Source organism: Eulemur rufifrons, chromosome 2 (genome assembly GCF_041146395.1).
Source record: "Eulemur rufifrons isolate Redbay chromosome 2, OSU_ERuf_1, whole genome shotgun sequence".
In the NCBI taxonomy this organism is placed as follows: domain Eukaryota; kingdom Metazoa; phylum Chordata; class Mammalia; order Primates; family Lemuridae; genus Eulemur; species Eulemur rufifrons.
In genome coordinates, this window is record NC_090984.1 from 50,689,939 (window position 1) to 50,709,308 (window position 19,370).

General features: G+C 43.8%; 1 protein-coding gene across 1 annotated transcript; it reads right to left on the bottom strand.

Annotated features, from left to right (window-relative positions):
* Positions 1 to 5,189: 5,189 nt before the first annotated feature.
* KNSTRN (kinetochore localized astrin (SPAG5) binding protein) lies at positions 5,190 to 15,850 on the bottom strand. The gene is made up of 9 exons (XM_069461562.1): positions 15,642 to 15,850; positions 15,378 to 15,472; positions 12,249 to 12,381; positions 11,524 to 11,571; positions 10,562 to 10,667; positions 10,252 to 10,345; positions 8,008 to 8,069; positions 7,229 to 7,303; positions 5,190 to 6,006 (listed from the first exon to the last, which is right to left on the bottom strand). Exons 1-9 carry the CDS (start codon positions 15,848 to 15,850, stop codon positions 5,875 to 5,877), a joined length of 954 nt encoding a protein of 317 aa, XP_069317663.1. The 3' UTR covers positions 5,190 to 5,874.
* Positions 15,851 to 19,370: the final 3,520 nt, after the last annotated feature.

Genomic DNA, 19,370 nt, shown 5'->3' on the forward strand with positions numbered 1-19,370 from the left:
CCAGCTCCTCTGGCTGCACCAATCCAGAATTTGTCCCCACGCAGATCGGTGGGGTGGGGTTGGGGGGGGGGTGGGTCTGGAGCAGCCAATCACCGCCCGCGGCCCGCCGAAGGCCGCGCTGCCCTTGGCAGCCACGCGAGCCAATCAGCCGTGCCAGCCACGCCTCCGCGCGGGGCTCTGGCGCCGCGGACGCTGGAACTGCTCGGGTTCTCCCTGGGGTGGGGTTGTTTTTGTTTTCAGGTAGAAAAGCAAGTAAAGTGTCTTTTCTTTTGAGCCGGCAATGTAGTATCTCCCTGCGTTGAAATAGTGGCCCCTAACTGCAGAAATCTATGTCTGTGGGAAACCGAAGTGTTAAAACAGCAATCGGAAAACTTTCCGAATTGCGCAGTAAATTGGTCAAGCATTACCTGGAAAGTAGTGCTCGTTCTAACGTGCACACTAATTGTAACTCAGTAAAATTTGCTTTATTATATAAAAGGTTTGTTGCCTGATTCGTGTTTTATGGGAAAAGGGTTGTTAAGGAGTAACAGATGCTACTCGATTTACGATGGGGTTACTTCTACCTAAGCCCATCGTAACTGAAAATATTGTAAGTCGAAAATACATTTTTTACAGCATTTTTTTTTTTACATACATACCTAACCTACTAAACACAGAATAGCCTAGCCAACTGTAAAAGTGCTCAGAACATCAGAAATATTTAGGTTAGCGCTTATCCTTTTTTTTTTTTTTTTTTTAAGAGACAGCGTCTTGCTCTGTCTCCCAGGCCGAAGTGTATGTAGTAGCGCTATGGTAGCTCACTGCAGCCTCGAACTCCTGGCCTCAAGCGATCCTCCTGCCTTGGCCTCCCAAAATGCTGAGATTATGGGCGTCAGCCACCGTGCCAGGCCACAAAACCTGTTGTATAAAATAGTGTTGTATATACCAATTTCTTGAATATTGTACTGTTTCCACTGAATGGGTCTCGTTTTCTTTACCATCATAAAGTTGAAAAAATCTTAAATTGAACCACTGTAAATCGGAGACCATCTGTATTTAATATTGAATGTTAAATAATACGTATTTATATACTATATATATTAAATAAGATGTGTTGAATAGTAAGTAACATTATTTAATGTACCATAAGAACAACAGTCAAGACTTTTTTCAATGGGAGTTCGGGGGACAGGAAAGGACAGGTGTGTGAGGGGAAAGGAGACTGATGGTATTCAGCCTCTATCCCCTTTCCCCTCTTGCTCTATTTTGCTCCTCCTCTGTGACAGGTCAACGATCTTGAACAGCTCATCTCAGGCAGTACAGTGCCCTGAGTCCAGGAACGGGGCTTTGCAGTGCCACTACCTCGCTGTGGGCTTTGGTCGGTAAGATGAAAACAATACCACCCACTTGAAGGCCATTATAAGGAATAAAGGAGATCTCATACTTGATGATTCAGCACAGTCCTTGGCACATTGTTGTCATTTTTAGGTCATTCTTACTGCACCTGACTTCGCTGCACCTGTTCTCTAGTTCTAACTCACCTCATCCCCACAACTTGAAGCCCTACATTCTGAATTTTCCCTGTTGAAAAGTCAACGCCCAATCATAGCACTGCTTCTCCATTTTTTCAAATCTGGTTAAAATTATTCTTTTAGGTGTTTTAAGATTGTCCTTGATGTCTTGAGAGCCCACCAGGGAGTGTATGTATAAACACTATAATTGTATAGCTAAGAGTTGTGGCAGTTTTTCCTAGGACTTAACTCAGCAAAAATGAACAAACCTTGAATCTTTACCATTGATTCCTGCACAATGTGGTAAACATTACAGGAAATAGGGATGAGAAGCTCAAAGATCAACGAAAGTTGCTGATAACAGTCGAGGATCCAGGCCAACATTCGAATTTGCTTGCTTCTACAACACCAGCCTATTCATCATTTTTTTTTTTTTTTTTTTAGTTTTAAAAATTGGTAACACATCCATGTGTTCAAAAATCAAAAAGATGTGTCTTGGCCAGATGTGGTAGCTCACGCCTATATTCCTAGCACTTTGGGAGGACAAGCTGGGAGGATCACTTGAGGCCTGGAGTTTGAGACTAGCCTGAGCAAGAGCGAGCCAGACCCTGTCTCTGCAAAAAAATAAAAATAAAAAAAATTAGCCAGGTGTGGTGGCATGCGCCTGTAGTCCCAGCTACTAAGGAGGATTAGGCAGGAGGACTGCTTGAGTCCAGGAGCTTGACGTTACAGTGAGCTATGATGATGCCACTGCACTCTAGCCCAGGTGACAGAGACGCTGTCTCAAAAAAAAAAAAAATTAACAAGTGTCTTATTTGCATCCTGTATCTTTTCACCCTGTTCTTTTTCTCCCTGTAAACTCCATTAGTTTCTTAAATATTCCAGTGTTTTAAGTGTAAGCAATTATGAATACATATTCTTATCCTTTCACTTCTTACTTTTTTTTTTTTCTGAGACAGAATCTCACTCTGTCACCCAGGCTGGAGTATAGTGGCATGATCACAGCTCACTACAACCTCCAACTCCCTGGCTGAAGTGATCCTCCCACCTCAGCCTCCCTAGTAGCTGGGACTACAGACATGTACCACCACATCTGGATAATTAAAAGAAAAAATTTCTTTAGAGATGGGGTCTTGCTATGTTGCCCAGGATGGTCTTGAACTCTTGGCCTCAAGAGAGGCTCCTGCCTTGTCCTTCCAAAGTGCTGGGATTATAGGTGCAAGCCACTGCACCTGGCAATAAGTGTGTATATATTTTTTTCTATCAAGATAACTCATTTTCCCAGATCAGATTAAAGCTTCTAAAAATGAATACTTTCAGTAGTAAGAATGGCATTGCTTAAAAATTGAATGGTATTGGCTGGGTGCAGTGGCTCATGCCTGTAATCCTAGTACTCTGCAAGGCTGAGGCAGGAGGATCGCTTGAGCTCAGGAGTTTGAGGTTGCAGTGAGCTACGATGACGCCACTGCATTCCACCCAGGGTGACAGAGGGAGAGACTGTCTCAAAAGAAAAAAAAAAAAAATTGAATGGCTTTGATGGCAAGATAAGCATTTAGGGTACTGTTTTATTAAAATATTTGTAAGTACTTGTTCATTGTGGAAATGTGTACTTGAGGAAAACTGTATGTGTCTAAGGAAGCTACTTTTGTAGTTCAGGATATACAGGTTTTGTGTTTATGTAGCTTATGGGGTGTTAAATTATTATTGCACTTAGCTTAAAGACTAAAACTGCATTTAAATAGATCACTGAAGGTAACTTTGTGAAACTGAACTTTTTGTGTGCCACTTATAAATATTACCTATAAATCAGAAAAAAAAAAAAAACCTCTTGAACAAAATTTGATGAGCTTCTGGGTTGCTGAACATAGAGGGCATGGAAGGTCTATGCTTCCTTCCCCACGCCTTGCCTTACACATCTCTTCCATCTGGCTGTTCATGTGTACTCTTTGTAGTATCCTTTATAATAAACTGGTAAACACAAGTGTTTCCTTGAGTTCTGTGAGCCATTCTAGCAAGTTAACCAAACCCAAGTTGGGGATAGTGGGAACCTTAAGTTTTTTGGTTTTTTTTTTTTTTTCCTTTTGAGACAGAGTCTCACTCTGTTGCCCAGGCTAGAGTGCCGTGGTGTCAGCCTCGCTACAGCAACCTCAGACTCCTGGGCTCAAGCAATCCTACTGCCTCAGCCTCCCGAGTAGCTGGGACTACAGGCATGTGCCACCATGCCTGGCTAATTTTTCTATGTATATTTTAGATGTCCATATAATTTCTTTCTATTTTTAGTAGAGACGGAGTCTTGCTCTTGCTCAGGCTGGTCTCAAACTCCTGAGCTCAAACAATCGGCCCGCCTTGGCCTCCCAGAGTGCTAGGATTACAGACGTGAGCCACTGCACCCGGCCTCAATACTTTTTTAACTGTGGTAAAATACGCATAATGTGAAATTTGCCACTTTAACCATTTTTAAGTGTACAATTCAGGGGCATTAGTACATTCACAATGTTGTGCAACCATCACCACTATCCATTTCCAGAACTTTTTTATGATCCCAAATAGAAACTCTCTTCTCCTGCTCTCAGCCCCTGGTAATCTCCATTCTACTTTCTGTATGAATTTGTCTATTCTAGCTACTTCGTATTAGTCTTTTTGTGTATTTTTAAGCCAGATTGGAAGAGGAAGAAAATGGTGAGTAAACACACTTCTTGAGAAATTTGGCTGTGAATACAGGATAGGTGGGAGCTGGAGGGGATGAGGGTGGGGTTTTTTGGTTTGTTTTGTGTTTTAAGATGGTTGTAATTTGCCGTAACAGTCTAAATTGAGAGTTCCCAGCTCTAAGGGAAGTTGTTTATCTGAAGCCTGCAAAGGCCTGGTAAGATCAAGGCACTATGTTCTGGGGTATGGGGAGAGAGAGGGGACACTGGAGAAATTGGGGACAAAATTATGAAGAGAATATTCTGCCAAGATAAGTTTTGAACTTTAATAATATCACCACCAGGATTTGAGTACTTTTACCAGGCACTGGATTAGGTGTGAGACATAATTCTTTTATAGCAACCCAGCAAAACAGGTATTATCTCTATTTTATTGCTAACAACTTAGGTTGAGAGAAATCATTTGCCATAAGCCAGTTTTTAGTGAGCAGGGTCAAAATATTTGAGATATAATCAACTTTGTGAATGTGTGTGAGGGCAAACAATTTTGGCCCTTTAAGCTAGGGTGGAAGTGTTATTTGGCTTCACTGGGTGCCTCTGGGCAGCTTTAAAGATACTCGAGGGTGCAGCGTAGGAGCGTTTGAAGAAATTAGGAGGTGCAGAAAGAATAGGAGATGGCCAAAGCCAAAGGCAGCCTGGTTTGACTAGGAAATAAAATTTGGTCATGCCTTTGGTAAACCAGGGGGAGGCCTGCTATGGACTAAAGGATCTATGGGACCAGGCCCAGGATTGGCTGTGCAAAGCATAGAGCAGGCACATCACCATGCTTAGGAGTACAGGGAGAACATACGCAGCGTGTGACCACACACCTGGAGAGTGGAGTCTGGTACCTACTGCTACAAATGGGGAACACCCTCAGGAGACTAGCCAATGCTCCTGGAAGACAGGGAGGCTGGTCTCAGGGATTTAATGAGTGGAAGAAAAATATTTTGGGTTGTCAGAATATCTTGAAGTTGTTAACTAGATTAGTTCAATAATAATCAGTTGACATATTTAGGTTGAAAGGCTATTTTCATTCTTCAACGTTATAGTCAGAATATTTATAGAAATATTTATTTTAAAAGTAGCACTTAAAAAAAAAAAACAGAAGTGACTTACATTAAAAGCTCCAAGGTGTACTGTTTCAAGTACATGTTATTACTATCTATACCTTTACCCCATTTATTAAGCCAAAAACATTTCAAGCAACTTTAAGTTTATAAATTAATAATGAGGTACAGAAGCCCAACCAGAATGGGACAGAAAGTGCTCCAAGTTAGAAGGGGACAACATGGCTCCTTAACGATGTCTCCCGTAGAGCACCTGTAATTAAGGTTTCTTCCCTACAATTGGAATGTGACATTTTAGATGCTCTGGTTGTGACTGGTTTAGTCCCCCAATTCTAAAGGTGTGTTAGCATCAAGTGGTTGCCCAGGAGGTCAATCCAAGCTTCCAGCTTGCAGTCTTGTAGGCCCCAATTATCGACATGCGGCTCAGGAGGGCTGACAAACCTGAAGGCTGGGAAAAATTGCTTAAAGGAGGAACTGCCACTCCAGCATAAACTACCCTTAATCCTACTGCAGAAATGGTTTTCATTCTGGAGGTGGTGAGTCCCAGAAGATCATGGCCAAGAAGATGTCCTAAGCGGCTTCCTCTGAGAGTTTATCCTCAGAGGGAGCCATCTGGCCATTTGCTTTTTATTACATTTCTAATAGCTGCTCCATTTCCTCAATGGCTGTTGTAAAATCATTTACTTGACTGTTACATAAGGTTTGCTGTTCTAGGAATTGGAGCCTTTCTTCTTCTTTCATCTTCAACTTTACCTTTAAGGCCTGTATTGAAAGACATTCCAAAAGAAAAAAACACAGACAAAAAAACTTTTGACTCATAGGAAACACAACACATACACCAGAACACTATGCTTCTATTCCATTGAGGAATACCAATAGACATCCTATTTTTTCTTTTTCTTTTTTTTTTTTTCTTTTTTTGAGACAGGGTCTCACTCTGTCACCCTGGGTAGAGTGCAGTGGAGTGGTGATTGCTCACTGCAGCCTCGAACTCCTGGACTCAAGTGATCATCCTGCCTCAGCCTCCTGAGTAGCTGGGACTACAGGCATGAGCCACAACATCCAGCTAATTTTTCTACTTTTAGTTGAGATGGGGTCTCACTCTTGCTCAGGCTGGTCTCAAACTCCTGAGCTCAAGCAATCCTCCCACCTCGGCCTCCCAGAGTGCTAGGATTACAGGCGTGAGCCACCATGCCTGGCCAGACTCTGCATTTCTTACTATAGGTCTCCTTCTTGAGATAGCCAAGTTTCCACAGCATGTATTTCATACAAGTCTCAACTTTAAGCAACCTACTGTGTTGCACATTGCCTCATGCCCTGCAGATGTGAACATTTCTAGGAGTCCTCAGGAATAGAAAATTAGTGGAAAAATCTGGTAAAATCCAAATGAAGTCTTAGAATTTAGTTAACAGTAATGCATCAGCCGGGCGCGGTGGCTCTTGCCTGTAATCCTAGCACTCTGGGAGGCCGAGGTGGGAGGATTGCTCGAGGTCAAGAGTTCGAGACCAGCCTGAGCAAGAGCCAGACCCCGTCTCTACTGAAAATAGAAAGAAATTAGCTGGACAGCTAAAAATATATATAGAAAAAATTAGCCCGGCATGGTGGCAGATGCCTGTAGTCCCAGTTACTTGGGAGGCTGAGGCAGGAGGATTGCTTAAGCCCAGGAGTTTGAGGTTGCTGTGAGCTAGGCTCATGCTATGGCATTCTAGCCTGGGCAACAGAGCGAGACTCTGGCTCAAAAAAAAAAAAAAAAAAAAAATAGTAATGCATCAATGTTGGTTTCTTAGTTTTGACAAATGTACCAGGATGTTACTACTAGGGAAATTAAATTTTCTGTATTATTTTGCAACTTTTCTGTAAATCTAAAATTCTTTCAAAATAGCTTATTAAAAATAAACAGAAAACTAGGAAGTAAAGACTCTTCCATAATCTACCTATCGTGGTAGGAAATGGTAATCTTGCCCCAGGGTGGTGTCTGACTCACCTGTAACTCCTCCATCTGCTTTTTGGCTGTTTCGTTAAAAAGCTTCAGCTCATCTTGCAAAGTTTCTAACAGCAACTAAGAAGAAAGTACAGTAAAGTAAACAAATCTTCACATGAGAGTTGAATTAGATGATGGCTAATGACCCTTCCATTCAGTCACTTATTGAGCATCTACTGCACATGCTGGGCTTGGACTTCCTTGAGGAACTCAGTCCACAGAACAGCCAGATTATTCCACTACAATGTGCTCTGTGCTACTGCACGGACCTTATGAGCAAAATGTAGTAGCCATAGAAGGGGTGACTAACACACTGATGAAGGCTTCCACATCTAGTGTTCTATGATTCTAAGATGACAACTGATCTTCCTGGAGAAGAGATCACAGAAGTTCTACAGACTTTAAGCCCAAACAATTACCTTCCTACTCTAGTGAAGACACCAAAAAGGCAGCTGAGAATTCAAATGTAACTGACTGGACCTTTGCATTATAGAGCTCTCAGCAAAGGAGTAAGGGGAGAAATTTGGTAAAATGTAGAATGGAGGAACCAGAAAGCTCTCTATAGAGGTTCACAGTATTATGTGTTTTAAAGTACATTTTCAATTCAGGCTCACTTACATTTGTAAGCACAAAGCTAGCTTCTAAGTCAATTATGCTATTTTGAGTGTACGTTCCATTGCTCTCTTTTACCATCCTGGATAACCAAAGGCTGGGTATTGGGGCTTGCTGGGCATACAGCAGAGACCTGAGATTCACAGACTCATTCACACCCATGCTCTCACCATAGAGTCCGTGTGATCTGTCGTGGATTCTTGCCGTGATGCCAAGGTCTCACTGCCTAAAGCTGATGGATACAACAAAGTCAGCCTTACTTAGGGAACTATACCTTAAACAAAAAGAAACAACCCCTCCTTGGACAAGTCCAGGAATATTCATGAGAGAAACTTCTGTGTCTGATCCTAGACTTTCTCCCCTGAGTTCTCATCTTGGCAGGGTCACCCATGCCCGCCCCCTAGAGCTCTATTTTATCTATGTTTGGATATGGCCAAAAATTCACTCTACTTTCTCCTTAGCTCAGTGGCAAATTTATCCAAAGGAAATGTATAGGCTGGATTTTTTTTTTAATTTACAACAAACAAAACCTTTTTGTGTGTGTGACAGGGTGTCACTGTCACTCCAGCTAGAATGCAGTGGTGCAATCATAGCTCACTGCAGCCTTGAACTCCTAAGCTGGAACTATCCTCCTGCCTCAGCCTCCCAAGTAGTTAAGACTATGGGTACATGCCACTACACCAAGCTAATTAAAAAAAATTTTTTTTTTTTTTAGAGATGGGGTCTCATTGTGTTGAACTCCTGGCCACAGGCAATCTTCTTGCCTCAGCCTCCTGAGTTACTAACACTGCAGGGATGAGCCTCCATGCCTGGGTCCACAAAAGTTTTTTTTTTTTTTTGATACTGGGTCTCACTCTGTGGCCCTGGCTAGAGTGCTGTGGCATCATCATAGCTCATGGCAATCTCAAACTTCTGGGCTCAAGAGATCCTCCTGCCTCATCCTCCCAAAGTGCTAGGATTATAGGCGTGAGCCATTGCGCCTGGCCCATAAAACTATTTTTAAAACATTTTCAGGCCTTAAAAAATTATTTTTGGTCATAGTGCATGCACATTATAAATTAAAATCATGCAAAATATTTATGGTGACTATATTTAATTATTTTATTTTTGTTTGGGTTTTTTTTGGAGATGGGCATTTTGCTATGTTGCCCAGGCTGGTCTCGAACTACTGAGCTTAAGTGGTCCTCGCGCCTCAGCCTCCTGAGTAGCTAGGACTACAGGCACGTACCACCACACCTGGCTGTGGTGAATATAAAGAATACCCTAAACTGTAACCCACAGGTTAACCAGAACCATTTAAAGTCCATATTCCTCAATTCAGAAAGGCCTGGGCCCCTTTCCTGGGCATTCTCTGGCTCCGCAACTCAGTCTGAGGGCCTCCTACAGTCTCTGCGCAATTCTTTCTCTGGCTCTCTTGTTTGCTGCAGACTCTGCTCTCTAGGGCTAGAGTCAGAACAGGAGTCATATCTTAACCACTATGATTCTGCTGTCAGGAACGCCTGAAACAGTATTTTCTCTCTCTTGCCTCACATGGGAAAGTTTCCAGTATGCTTTCTCTTTTTTTTTTTTTTTTTTTTTTTTTGTTGAGACAGAGTCTCACTTTGTTGCCCAGGCTAGAGTGAGTGCCGTGGCGTCAGCTTAGCTCACAGCAACCTCAAACTCCTGGGCTCAAGCGATCCTACTGCCTCAGCCTCCCGAGTAGCTGGGACTACAGGCATGCGCCACTATGCCCGGCTAATTTTTTCTATATAGATTTTTAGGTGTCCATATAATGTCTTTCTATTTTTTGTAGAGACGGGGTCTCGCTCAGGCTGGTCTCGAACTCCTGACCTTGAGCAATCCACCCGCCTCGGCCTCCCAGAGTGCTAGGATTACAGGCGTGAGCCACCGCGCCCGGCCCTCTCTCTTTTTTTTAAACTTTAAAAATTTTGTTTTAGGCCAGGTGTGATGGCTCATGCCTATAATCCCAGCACTCTGGGAGGCTGAGGCAGTAGGATCGCTTGAGGTCAGGAGTCTGAGGCTGCAGTGAGCTATAATGATGCCACTGCACTATAGCCTGGGCAATAGAGCAAGACTGTCTAAAAAAATAAAACAAGAACAACAAAAAATTCAAGTTGCTATATCTCTCCTGAGAAAAACAAAAGGTTTCTGGTCTATTTGCAAGGTCATACCTGTTGGCACCAAATGAATGGCATAAAGTGTTCAGGTTAAGAAGAGATAAGCATCTCTATGATCATCTGAAATTCCTTTAGGCAAAAATCATATCACATGAGAAGAAAGAGAGGCTCCCAAAAATCTTTTAGGGCTTTGCTAAGTGACCCTTGCACTGACTGGACCGCTGATGCCATGCTGCCAAGGTCAACGCAGGAACGAGCACATGCCCTGATCCCCTGAAGGCAGCCGTGTGCTCTTACCTGGGTTGAGGCCTTTGCTCTCCAGAATTGCCAAACAGTTGTCCTGAAACTTTTCCAGCAGCTCCACCTTCTGGGTCAGGTCCTTCAGCTCTCCCTGTTGGAGTGCCACACAGACAGATCAGGAACTGTCCAACTCCCCAGGACTAGTTGCCCTTTCTTGCCCTTGCTCTTCCGTAGCGACAGCATAAGCCTGGCTTCTCTTTTTCATCTTGGGCATTACAGGCCTGCTCACCACCCAAGGGCCATCCATCAGGATTCTACACGGATCACCCAGTGGTAGCTGATGACAGAGGCCTGGTGGCTCTCCTACCTGAGTTTCAGTTAACTTCTGGTGCAACTGCTTGTTGACGGCCTCTAAGAGCTGGTTCTTATCCTTGAGCTCTTCCTCTGATTTTTGCTTAGTTGGTAGTTTGTAGCTGTAAGGATAGTTGTACTCATGAAGAGGTAAAGGGGCTGGGGTATGGGCTATGGAGTTACACAAACAGGTTTGAATCCAGACTTTGGTACGTAGTGGTATAACTTTCCTGAGGCTCATTTCCTCATTTCTAGAATTTGGATAATACCTACATAGTCATATTATTATTATGAAGAATAAAAAATACATGGATGATTCTTAGCTCAGCTACTGATACATGGTAAACATTTAATAAACAGCTTTTCAAAGTTCTCAATCTTTCTTGCTAGTGTTTTTTCTTTTTTTATCCTAGCCACTAGATAAGCAGTAATCTTTTTTTTCCCCTAACATGATAAAGTATCAAGCAATTGGTAGTATTTTGCCTTCAAAACTTTTAAGACATGCCCAAATAATGGATTTGGAACTGGAACCTATTTGTACAGACTTTTCAGCTTATTATTTCTGTCGTCAAGACTGTAAAACTGCCAGGCTAGCCTCAAATAGAGACAGATCCTTCTCCATGATACTACTACCACTACCACCGCCACCACCAGAATGTCCACTTCAAGATCACTAACCATATGCAACCCCTCCTATCCTGCAGGCTTCACACTCCTATTAATGAGCCATAGCTGGATTTGATTTCCAATCAGCAGTGGTCCTGGTGTGGAGCCCAAAAAGCTCTTCTCTGGGACTCAAGATAGTAGCACCACTGATTCTTGCCCTGACAATGGTTCTCACACCTAGCTGTGCCTCACGCCTAAAAATTCCACTCAGGTTTCTGGGGTGGTACCCAGGCCGAGTGATTCTGATGCACGACCAGGATTGAGACCTACTACCCTAAAACAGCAGCCAAGTTCATTTACCCCAATGCTCACCCCTTTTTGACATTCCTCCTGGTGGCAGTGTCTGCAACTTTCATCTGCCTAGAGAAGCAAAAACAAAGAAACTAATCAGAAAATCATAGTATTGTTATGTGTGTTGTGAACAGGTGAAACAAAGACCTTGAGTTTCCAAGGAAAGAACCAGAGATTATATACAAGGCAAACAGCACAGTCTTGGGAGTTCTGAGGACCCGTGCATTTTTGTTTCAGCACGGACTACTGAAAAAGGCTTGTGAATAGGGAAGGGGTGCTCTTCCTGACCACCTCAGCAACCTGACAGAGCTGCTCCTGCTCAAGATGGTGTGCCTAGCTCATGCCAAACTCACCTGGGAACTAAATGCTGGGTGGGGACACACATAACACGCCACACTGGGGCTGGACCGTGCTCGGACCGGCAACCTAGGCTTACAACTAGCCCCCACTCCTCACCACTGCCACTTAGGGCTGGTGTTCCACTACAGTACTGCCATTTGCATGTTCAGAGCAAGTGCTGAGAGAGGAAAGAACTCCTCTTATCCTAACACTTGCTGTGTCTCTTCAGAACAGATCAATACAGAAGGCTGTGACAAAGAGCTCATGAATACTGCGCTGCTCTGGGCCACTAATCATAGGCCAGTCGTTCAGGAGTCTTGTGCTCCCTCCAGCCCTATTTTCTAAGTCTTACTACTGAGAAATTTCTAGCAAGATGTTCAAATTGGATACCAATGATCTGCTCTCACCCATTCTCTCGTTTCGGTTTGGTGATTTTCATAACATCATTCTCTGAACCTCCTGAATGAAGATGTCTGGGAACATCGACTTCTTTGGACCTAACAGGTAATAGACTCTTAGAAGTGGCTCGAGTTTGTGGGTCTGCAAAGGAAAATAAGAGGGTAAAATCTCAAGCATCAGGACCCAACAGTTGCAACCCTATAACAAGCAGAGTTTCATTCTAAGTTGTCATAATCTTTATTTTCATTGTGGCCAAATCTCGATTTGTGAAAATTAATTCAAAAGAATAAAACTTCTAGGCTAATTGGCAATAGAAACCAAAATTCTTTAAATGTAACAGTATAGCATGTTTGAGGGTAGCCAAAAGTTTCATCAAACTGGATGGCTAGAGGGTATAGATATGAACGTAAAGATTCATACCAGCAAAAAGCTAATAATGAAAGTCGGGGGGAAGTTAGCAGGCAAACCATAGCCATGTCCTTGTACCATCTTTAAGCTCCCCAAGCAACCTGCACTCTACCCCAAGGCAACATTCAAGCTGCTTTGAGTTTTTCATTCTTGCTTAGTTGTTTTTGTAAGAATGCTTTCCTGTGTCCCCAGCACCTAGTAGAGTAGCTGGCATATGAACAGAGGTTCAATAACCACTTGCTGAATAAGGGAAAGGCTTCAGTTTCATGGGTTGTTTCGCAGACCATCTCTACACTATCTCTCTGGTCTTCTTTCCCTCTTCCATGCTGATTGACTCTACCACCGGCCCTTTTCCTTCTTTCTTTTTCTTGTTTGGTTTTTTTTTTTTTTTTTTGAGACAGGGTCTCACTCTGTCACCCAGGCTAGAGTGCAGTGGTGTCATTATAGCTCACTGCAACCTCAAACTCCTAGGCTCAAGCGAACCTCCCACCTCAGCCTCCCAGAGTGGTAGGACTACAGGTGACAGCCACTGTGCCTGGCCCCACCAGCCCTTTTCATTTGTTTACCCGTCATTAAGTTTAGAGGTTCTCCTTTTGGCATTCTATCCGGACCTTCTTGCTAGCGCACTGCTGCACTGCCATGACACTCTTCTTTCCCAAAGGAGAGCATTTTCCTCTTAGTCGTATGCCAGCCCCCCACCCACATACTGTCTGCCATTTACATTCCATAGCAAATTCAAGTAACTTACTTTGAAGTTAAGCACCCCCCACCTCACCCTCACACACAGGCTTTTCTAGACTACACTAACTTTCACTTTATTCACTGTAAAATGGTCACTTTAAGCTTGACCTAACTTAACAGCTATTACAACAGAATCAAGTTGAAGCAATGGGGTACAAAGCACCTTATCATAGAGATTAGGACATTTTGTATTTGATAAAGAGTTTACTTTGGTAACTCTAGCTGCACAAATTTGGAGTAAGTTTGGTCGCTCAGGTCAACAAATTATTTCAGCTGGGCTCAATGGCCAGCACCTGTAATCCCAGCTACCCGGGAGGCTCAGGTGGGAGGATTACTTGAGCCCAGGAGTTCAAGGCTGTAGTGAGCTGTGATCTGTACTCCAGCCTGGCTAACAGAGCAAGACTCTGTCTCTAAAAAAATTAATAAATAAAGAATTTCATGTACAGATTCATTTACTGGGCACCTGCATTCTCTATTTTTGATATTCTTACCCACAAAGCAAATATTAAAAGGGCTCTTTTTGAAGTATCTGTCTGAAGTAAAAGGTAATCTTGGAGGAGATTTTTCTCTCAAGTATTAGTTACTAATAGTTATGAACAATAACAAGTCTACCCCATGTAAAATGGAGTTAACAGTAAATCGATCAATATTAACATTTCATTGACTGGAATTGATTCCAATAATTCATATTTGCTAAAACCCATGGATGGCATTGTAGGAAAAATTTAGTAGGATTTAACAAAGATGTCTCCTAAAAATGAGAGACGCTAAGGAGAGGAACTGGATGGCTGGTGTCAAGAAAGGGAAAGTAATTTGTTCTTCCACTGCACAATTTATGATTTTTAAAATATGTGCATATATTACTTATTCAAAAAGCTGAAGGTTAAAAACAACCAACCCATGCTCAAAATCCAAAGAAAAACCTGGGAGATAGCCTAAAAATTTTAAACTGTTTCAATTACGTATGATCACAAAGCTGGGACAGGGATAGAAAGGAAAGAGATGAAAACCTTCAGCCTGGCTGGGAGAGCCAGTCACTGCTGGCTGACAGAGGGGCACTGAATCTAAGGGAAAGACACAGCTGTGTGAAGAGACCTGGCTCTAGTTCATCCAGCAACGTCCAGTCCCTGCAGGTGTCAGGATCAACAGTCAGGTGGTTCTGATGCAGCACAAGACCAACAGAACCCTTTAAGCCTTTGGAGAAAAGCCTATTTACTTCACAGCTCAATCCTGCCACCGTTCATCTACCAGCTGCATGGAATCATCTGGAAAGGGATCATAAATAGCTACTCCATAATCTCCCACAACAGTTTTCTGATGTCTGAAGCTTATTCTATGCTGTAATCTCTAGATTAGGTAGCTTGACAACTGCACACCCTAAGAGATGACCTTCAGCCACAAGCAAAACAACACAAAGCAAGATGGCACAGGAATTAAAAATTATGCTTTTAATCACATCTCTCTCTTCTCCCAAGGTTCTCAAATACTCTGGCTAGGCCTGACCCCTCTCTCCCACTTCACTCAACATTTATTGAGAATGTGCTAATGAGACACACTGTGCAGATCCCACTCCTCAAATAACTCTCCTCTCTCCTCCCTGACAACAAACACAATCCCTCAAGATAGCCCAAGAAATAAAACGGATAACTGGTTAGAAGGGGATTCCCAGCTTAATGGGAACAATACTGTGTAACAGCCAGCAACGTGAATCTAATCGATGAATGCAGCACAGATGCAGGGTAGAGGGTGCAGGGCAGATCTAAAATCCTACCACTTGGCCCTTCCCTTAACTCCCATCATAAACCTACACAGCCTGGTTGGGGGCTGGGGGCGGGTGGCAGGTTGTCAAAGCCGACGGAATGCCCTCCTTCTGCCCGCGACCCCCATTCCCAGCCACCGATCAGATCCTCACACTCCAGTGCCTGACCATGCCTGGCCCTTCCGTAGTGCCGGGAGTGGGAAGTGAGGGGGGTGGCGTGGACACCCACCTGCGGGCAGGCCGCCGCTCTGCACAGAGTGGGGCTGCAGGCTGTACACGGTCTTAACCACACTGGTCATCGTAAGGAGGCGGCACGGCTGGGCCCTGGAAGATGCAAGGTGAATGTTACCTAGCACTGGGCCACCGGGCACTAGCAGGTGGAGGGCCCAAGGACAGCGCGACGCGGCCGGCCCCAACTCCGGGTCGGGAAAGAGAAAATCCTCCTTTCCCAGCCCATCCTGTCTGCTCCCACATCCAGCCCAGTCCCTCGAACCCAGGCGCCTGCCGCTCCTGCGCCCAGTCCTGGTACCTCTTGTTCAGAAGCAGCTCAGCTTCAACCGCCGCACTGCCGACCGGGTCTGCCGCCTCCGTTTCAAACGGAAACTTCCGGTATCCGGACGGAAGCAGTTGCGGTTCGAGCTCTGTAGGCAGCCTTGCTGTACGGAAGACCCTGTCCTGGACCGCGGCCTCGGGAGCAGCCATGCTGCACGGAAGGTTCGCGCGCGGACGAGAGCCTGCGCTCCCTACTGAAGGGCCTCGGAGCCCCCAAGTCTGGGCGGGGCAGGGGGTGGTACACTGCAGGCTTCCGTGGAGCTAATGAGCAACTGGCGTCATGTTTCAGGCTGGGGACGCAAATGTGGCCCGTGTAGGGCCCATGTCACAGTCTCCTTTATTTGGTCTGTGATTTTTAGGGGTATTGCCAGGAGCACAGTTTACTTGGATGAAAACTACACGTTACAGGTGGAAAATGACAAGTGAGGCTTTAGGAAAAGGGCCCGTGGGGTGAAATACCTAAGGCACTTACCCGCAGTTCTAACTCTGATAGCACGTATCCTGATTTTAAGTAGAGATTCAAAGTTACTCCTAATAAACAGGGCAGAGTTCTCCATGACTTAATGCACTAATTCATTTCATCCAACAAATATTTACTGAGCACCCTCTCTGTGCCCAACACTAAGTGGATAGGTAGGGGTGAAGGAGAGCAAATACCAAGACTGACCTTAGCTCTGCCCTCCTGGAGTTTATAATCTAGGAAACAGTGAACAAATAATCACACATAAATATATATTTACCAATTGTGGCAAAACCATGAAGGAAAAGTACAAGATGCTATGAGAGAGAAACGCAGGGAAACCTAGATTAAATTGGGGGGTTAGGGAAGACCTCTCAGGTGATGTTTGATTAAGGATGAGGGAAGAAAAGGAATAAGAAAAGAAAAAATAGAAAGTTAGTGCAGTGGATCACACCTGTAATCGCAGCACTTTGGGAGGGCGAGGAAGGAGGATCACTTGAGGCTAGAAGCTCAAGACCAGCCTCAACAACATAGTGAGACCCCATCTCTACAAAAAATGAAAAAAATTAGCTGGGTGCAGTGGTGCACGCCTGTAGTCCCAGCTACTTGGGAGGCTGAGGCAGGAGGATCACTTGAGCCCAGGAGTTCAAGGTTGCAGTGAATGATGATGACGCCACTGTACTCCAGCATGGGTGACTGAGTGAGACCCTGTCTCAAAAAAAAAAAAAAAAAAAAAAGAGAGGGAGTTAATCCCATAAACACTGGCGTGGGGTTGGGGTGGGGGAATGCAAATTCCCAAGGCAGAAATGGACTTTTCTCCTATAAGAACTGAATGACAGGAGGAGAGTGGTACAGATAAAGTTGGAGCAATAAGAAGTCAAATGGCAGGATTTGTAGGCCAAGGTGAAGAGATTAGATTTCATTGTAGATTTTATCTAAGAGTAATGGGAAGCCATTGAAACAATAGCAGGAGAGTGTCTTCCAATTTATATTTTAAAAAGCTCACCTTGGCCACTCCATGGAGAATGGATTGAAGTGGGGCTAGAGTGATAATTTTGTGGACAGAGTCATTATTTTGTGTTGGGGAAGACTGATTGTTCAGTTTTGAACATGGTAAACTTGAAATGCCTTTGAGACTTGCCAGTGGAGTGGTCAAGTAGGCAGTTGGAAATACAAGCCTTGAATCTGGAGGAGAGTCTGGGCTGGAGATGTACTGTTGGGAGTTATTTGTATATTTAAAGCCTTGATATTAGATAAGATCATCACCAGTGTGGTGGCTCATGCCTGTAATCCTAGCACTCTGGGCAGCCGAGAGGATCCTTTGAGCTCAGGACTTTGAGACCAGCCTGAGCAAGAGCAAGACCCCATCTCTACTAAAGATAGAAAGAAATTAGCTGGACAACTAAAAATATATAGAAAAAGTTAGCCGGACATGGTGGTGTAAGCCTGTAGTCCCAGCTACTTGGGAGGCTGAGGGAGAAGGATTGCTTGAGCCCAGGAGTTTGAGGTTTTTGTGATCTAGGACATCACCACAGCACTCTAGCCTGGGCAACAGAAAGAGACTCTGTCTGAAAAAAAAAAAAAAAGATCATCAAGAGAGAACAGGTAGAGAGAGCCTCAGGGCAATGGACAGCAACACAGACTTTAGAATTTGCAATGATAATAAGGTGCCTCCCAAGAAACCTGATAAAGAGGTGCCAGGAGAGGTGAGAAGAAAACAACAAAAGAGTGGTGTCCCAGAGCCAAAAAAGAGGAAGTAGTAAACTGCTGAAGAAGGAGTAGTAAACTTTTTTTTTTTAAAAAAACACAGGGTCTGGTTCTGTCACCCAGGCTGGAGTGCAGTGGCGCCATCATAATTCACTGTAGCCTTAAACTCCTAGGCTCAAGGAATCCTCCTGCTTTAGCCTCCTGAGTAGTTTTTTCATAAGTTTAAATTGATGAAATATGTACTTTCTGCCTGTTTTATATTGTGTGCTTTGTATTCATTTCTAAAATTCTTTTTTCTCTTGGTATTTCATTTTGGATAATTTCTATTGCTATGTCTTCCAGTTTAATATTCTTTTTTTTCTGCAATGTCTAAACTGTTGTTAATCCCATCCAGTGATTATTTTTTTTTATCTCAGACATTTTAGTTTTTATCTCTAAAGTTCAAGGTGAGTACTGAAGAACAGGAATTGATAGTAGGAAAATGTGTGCTCTCTTTGATTCTAACTGATGCTATTTGCTTCTGTGACTGTGCTTGCTTTTAGTTGTTTGATAAATATAATCAGAATGAAAAACAGGGATAAGAGCAAGGGTAACTCCATGATAGGCTAGGCTTCCTGGATGTGAGAAGCTAACAGCCTAGTTCTGCTTCTGTATATATGGCTTGCTGGCTTGGTGCTTAGCTTAAGTGGAGCCATGGCAGGCTTCACTAAAGTTAAGGAAAACAAGGCCCTGGGGAGGTAGCCGCAAGTTACTTCCTGATAAAGGGCTGGAGAGTCCAGGGGCCCTCCAACCAACTAAGTAGATAAGAAGGGCAAGACATGATCAGCGCATGAACGGCTTGTGCAGGGCGTGTGTTCCCAGTATCGCTTGTAACCCAAAACTAGAAGGTATACAACAGCCCCCCACCCCCGTCGGAGACCCTCCTCTTCCCCTAGACGACGTTAACTACAACTGGCGCCGGCAGGAAAAGCCCGAAGCTTAGAGTCAACCAATCAGGAGCCAACGCGATCAGCCACTTCTAAAAGAACAAATAAACTAATGGGGGATGGAGTGCAAACCAGTATGTTGTGTGCAGACTAGTATATCGTGTGCAGACTAGTGTGTCGTGTGCAGACTAACGTGTCGTGTGAAAACTAGCATACAGAAAAGTATAAAAGCTTAACCTTTACCCCAGGGCGGGGTCCTAGTTCGTGGAGAGGCCACTGTGTTGGTGCTCTGGGACTCGGACCCTAGCTCGAGCTAGTCAATAAACTCCTTTGCCTTTTTGCAGCCTCGGTGACTCTGCCTCTCTGTTCCTGGCGCTGAGGGGAACCGGTTCTAACAGTACTTTAAAAATATCTTCCAATTCCCTACTTGGAACATATGGAATACAGTTATAATAACTGTTTTAATATCCTTGTATCCATGTCAGTTCTGGGTTGGTTTCAGTTGACTTTTCTCCTCATTATGCATCAATGGTAATTTTCTTAAAAAACAAACAAAAGTTTATTAACACGTGCATCA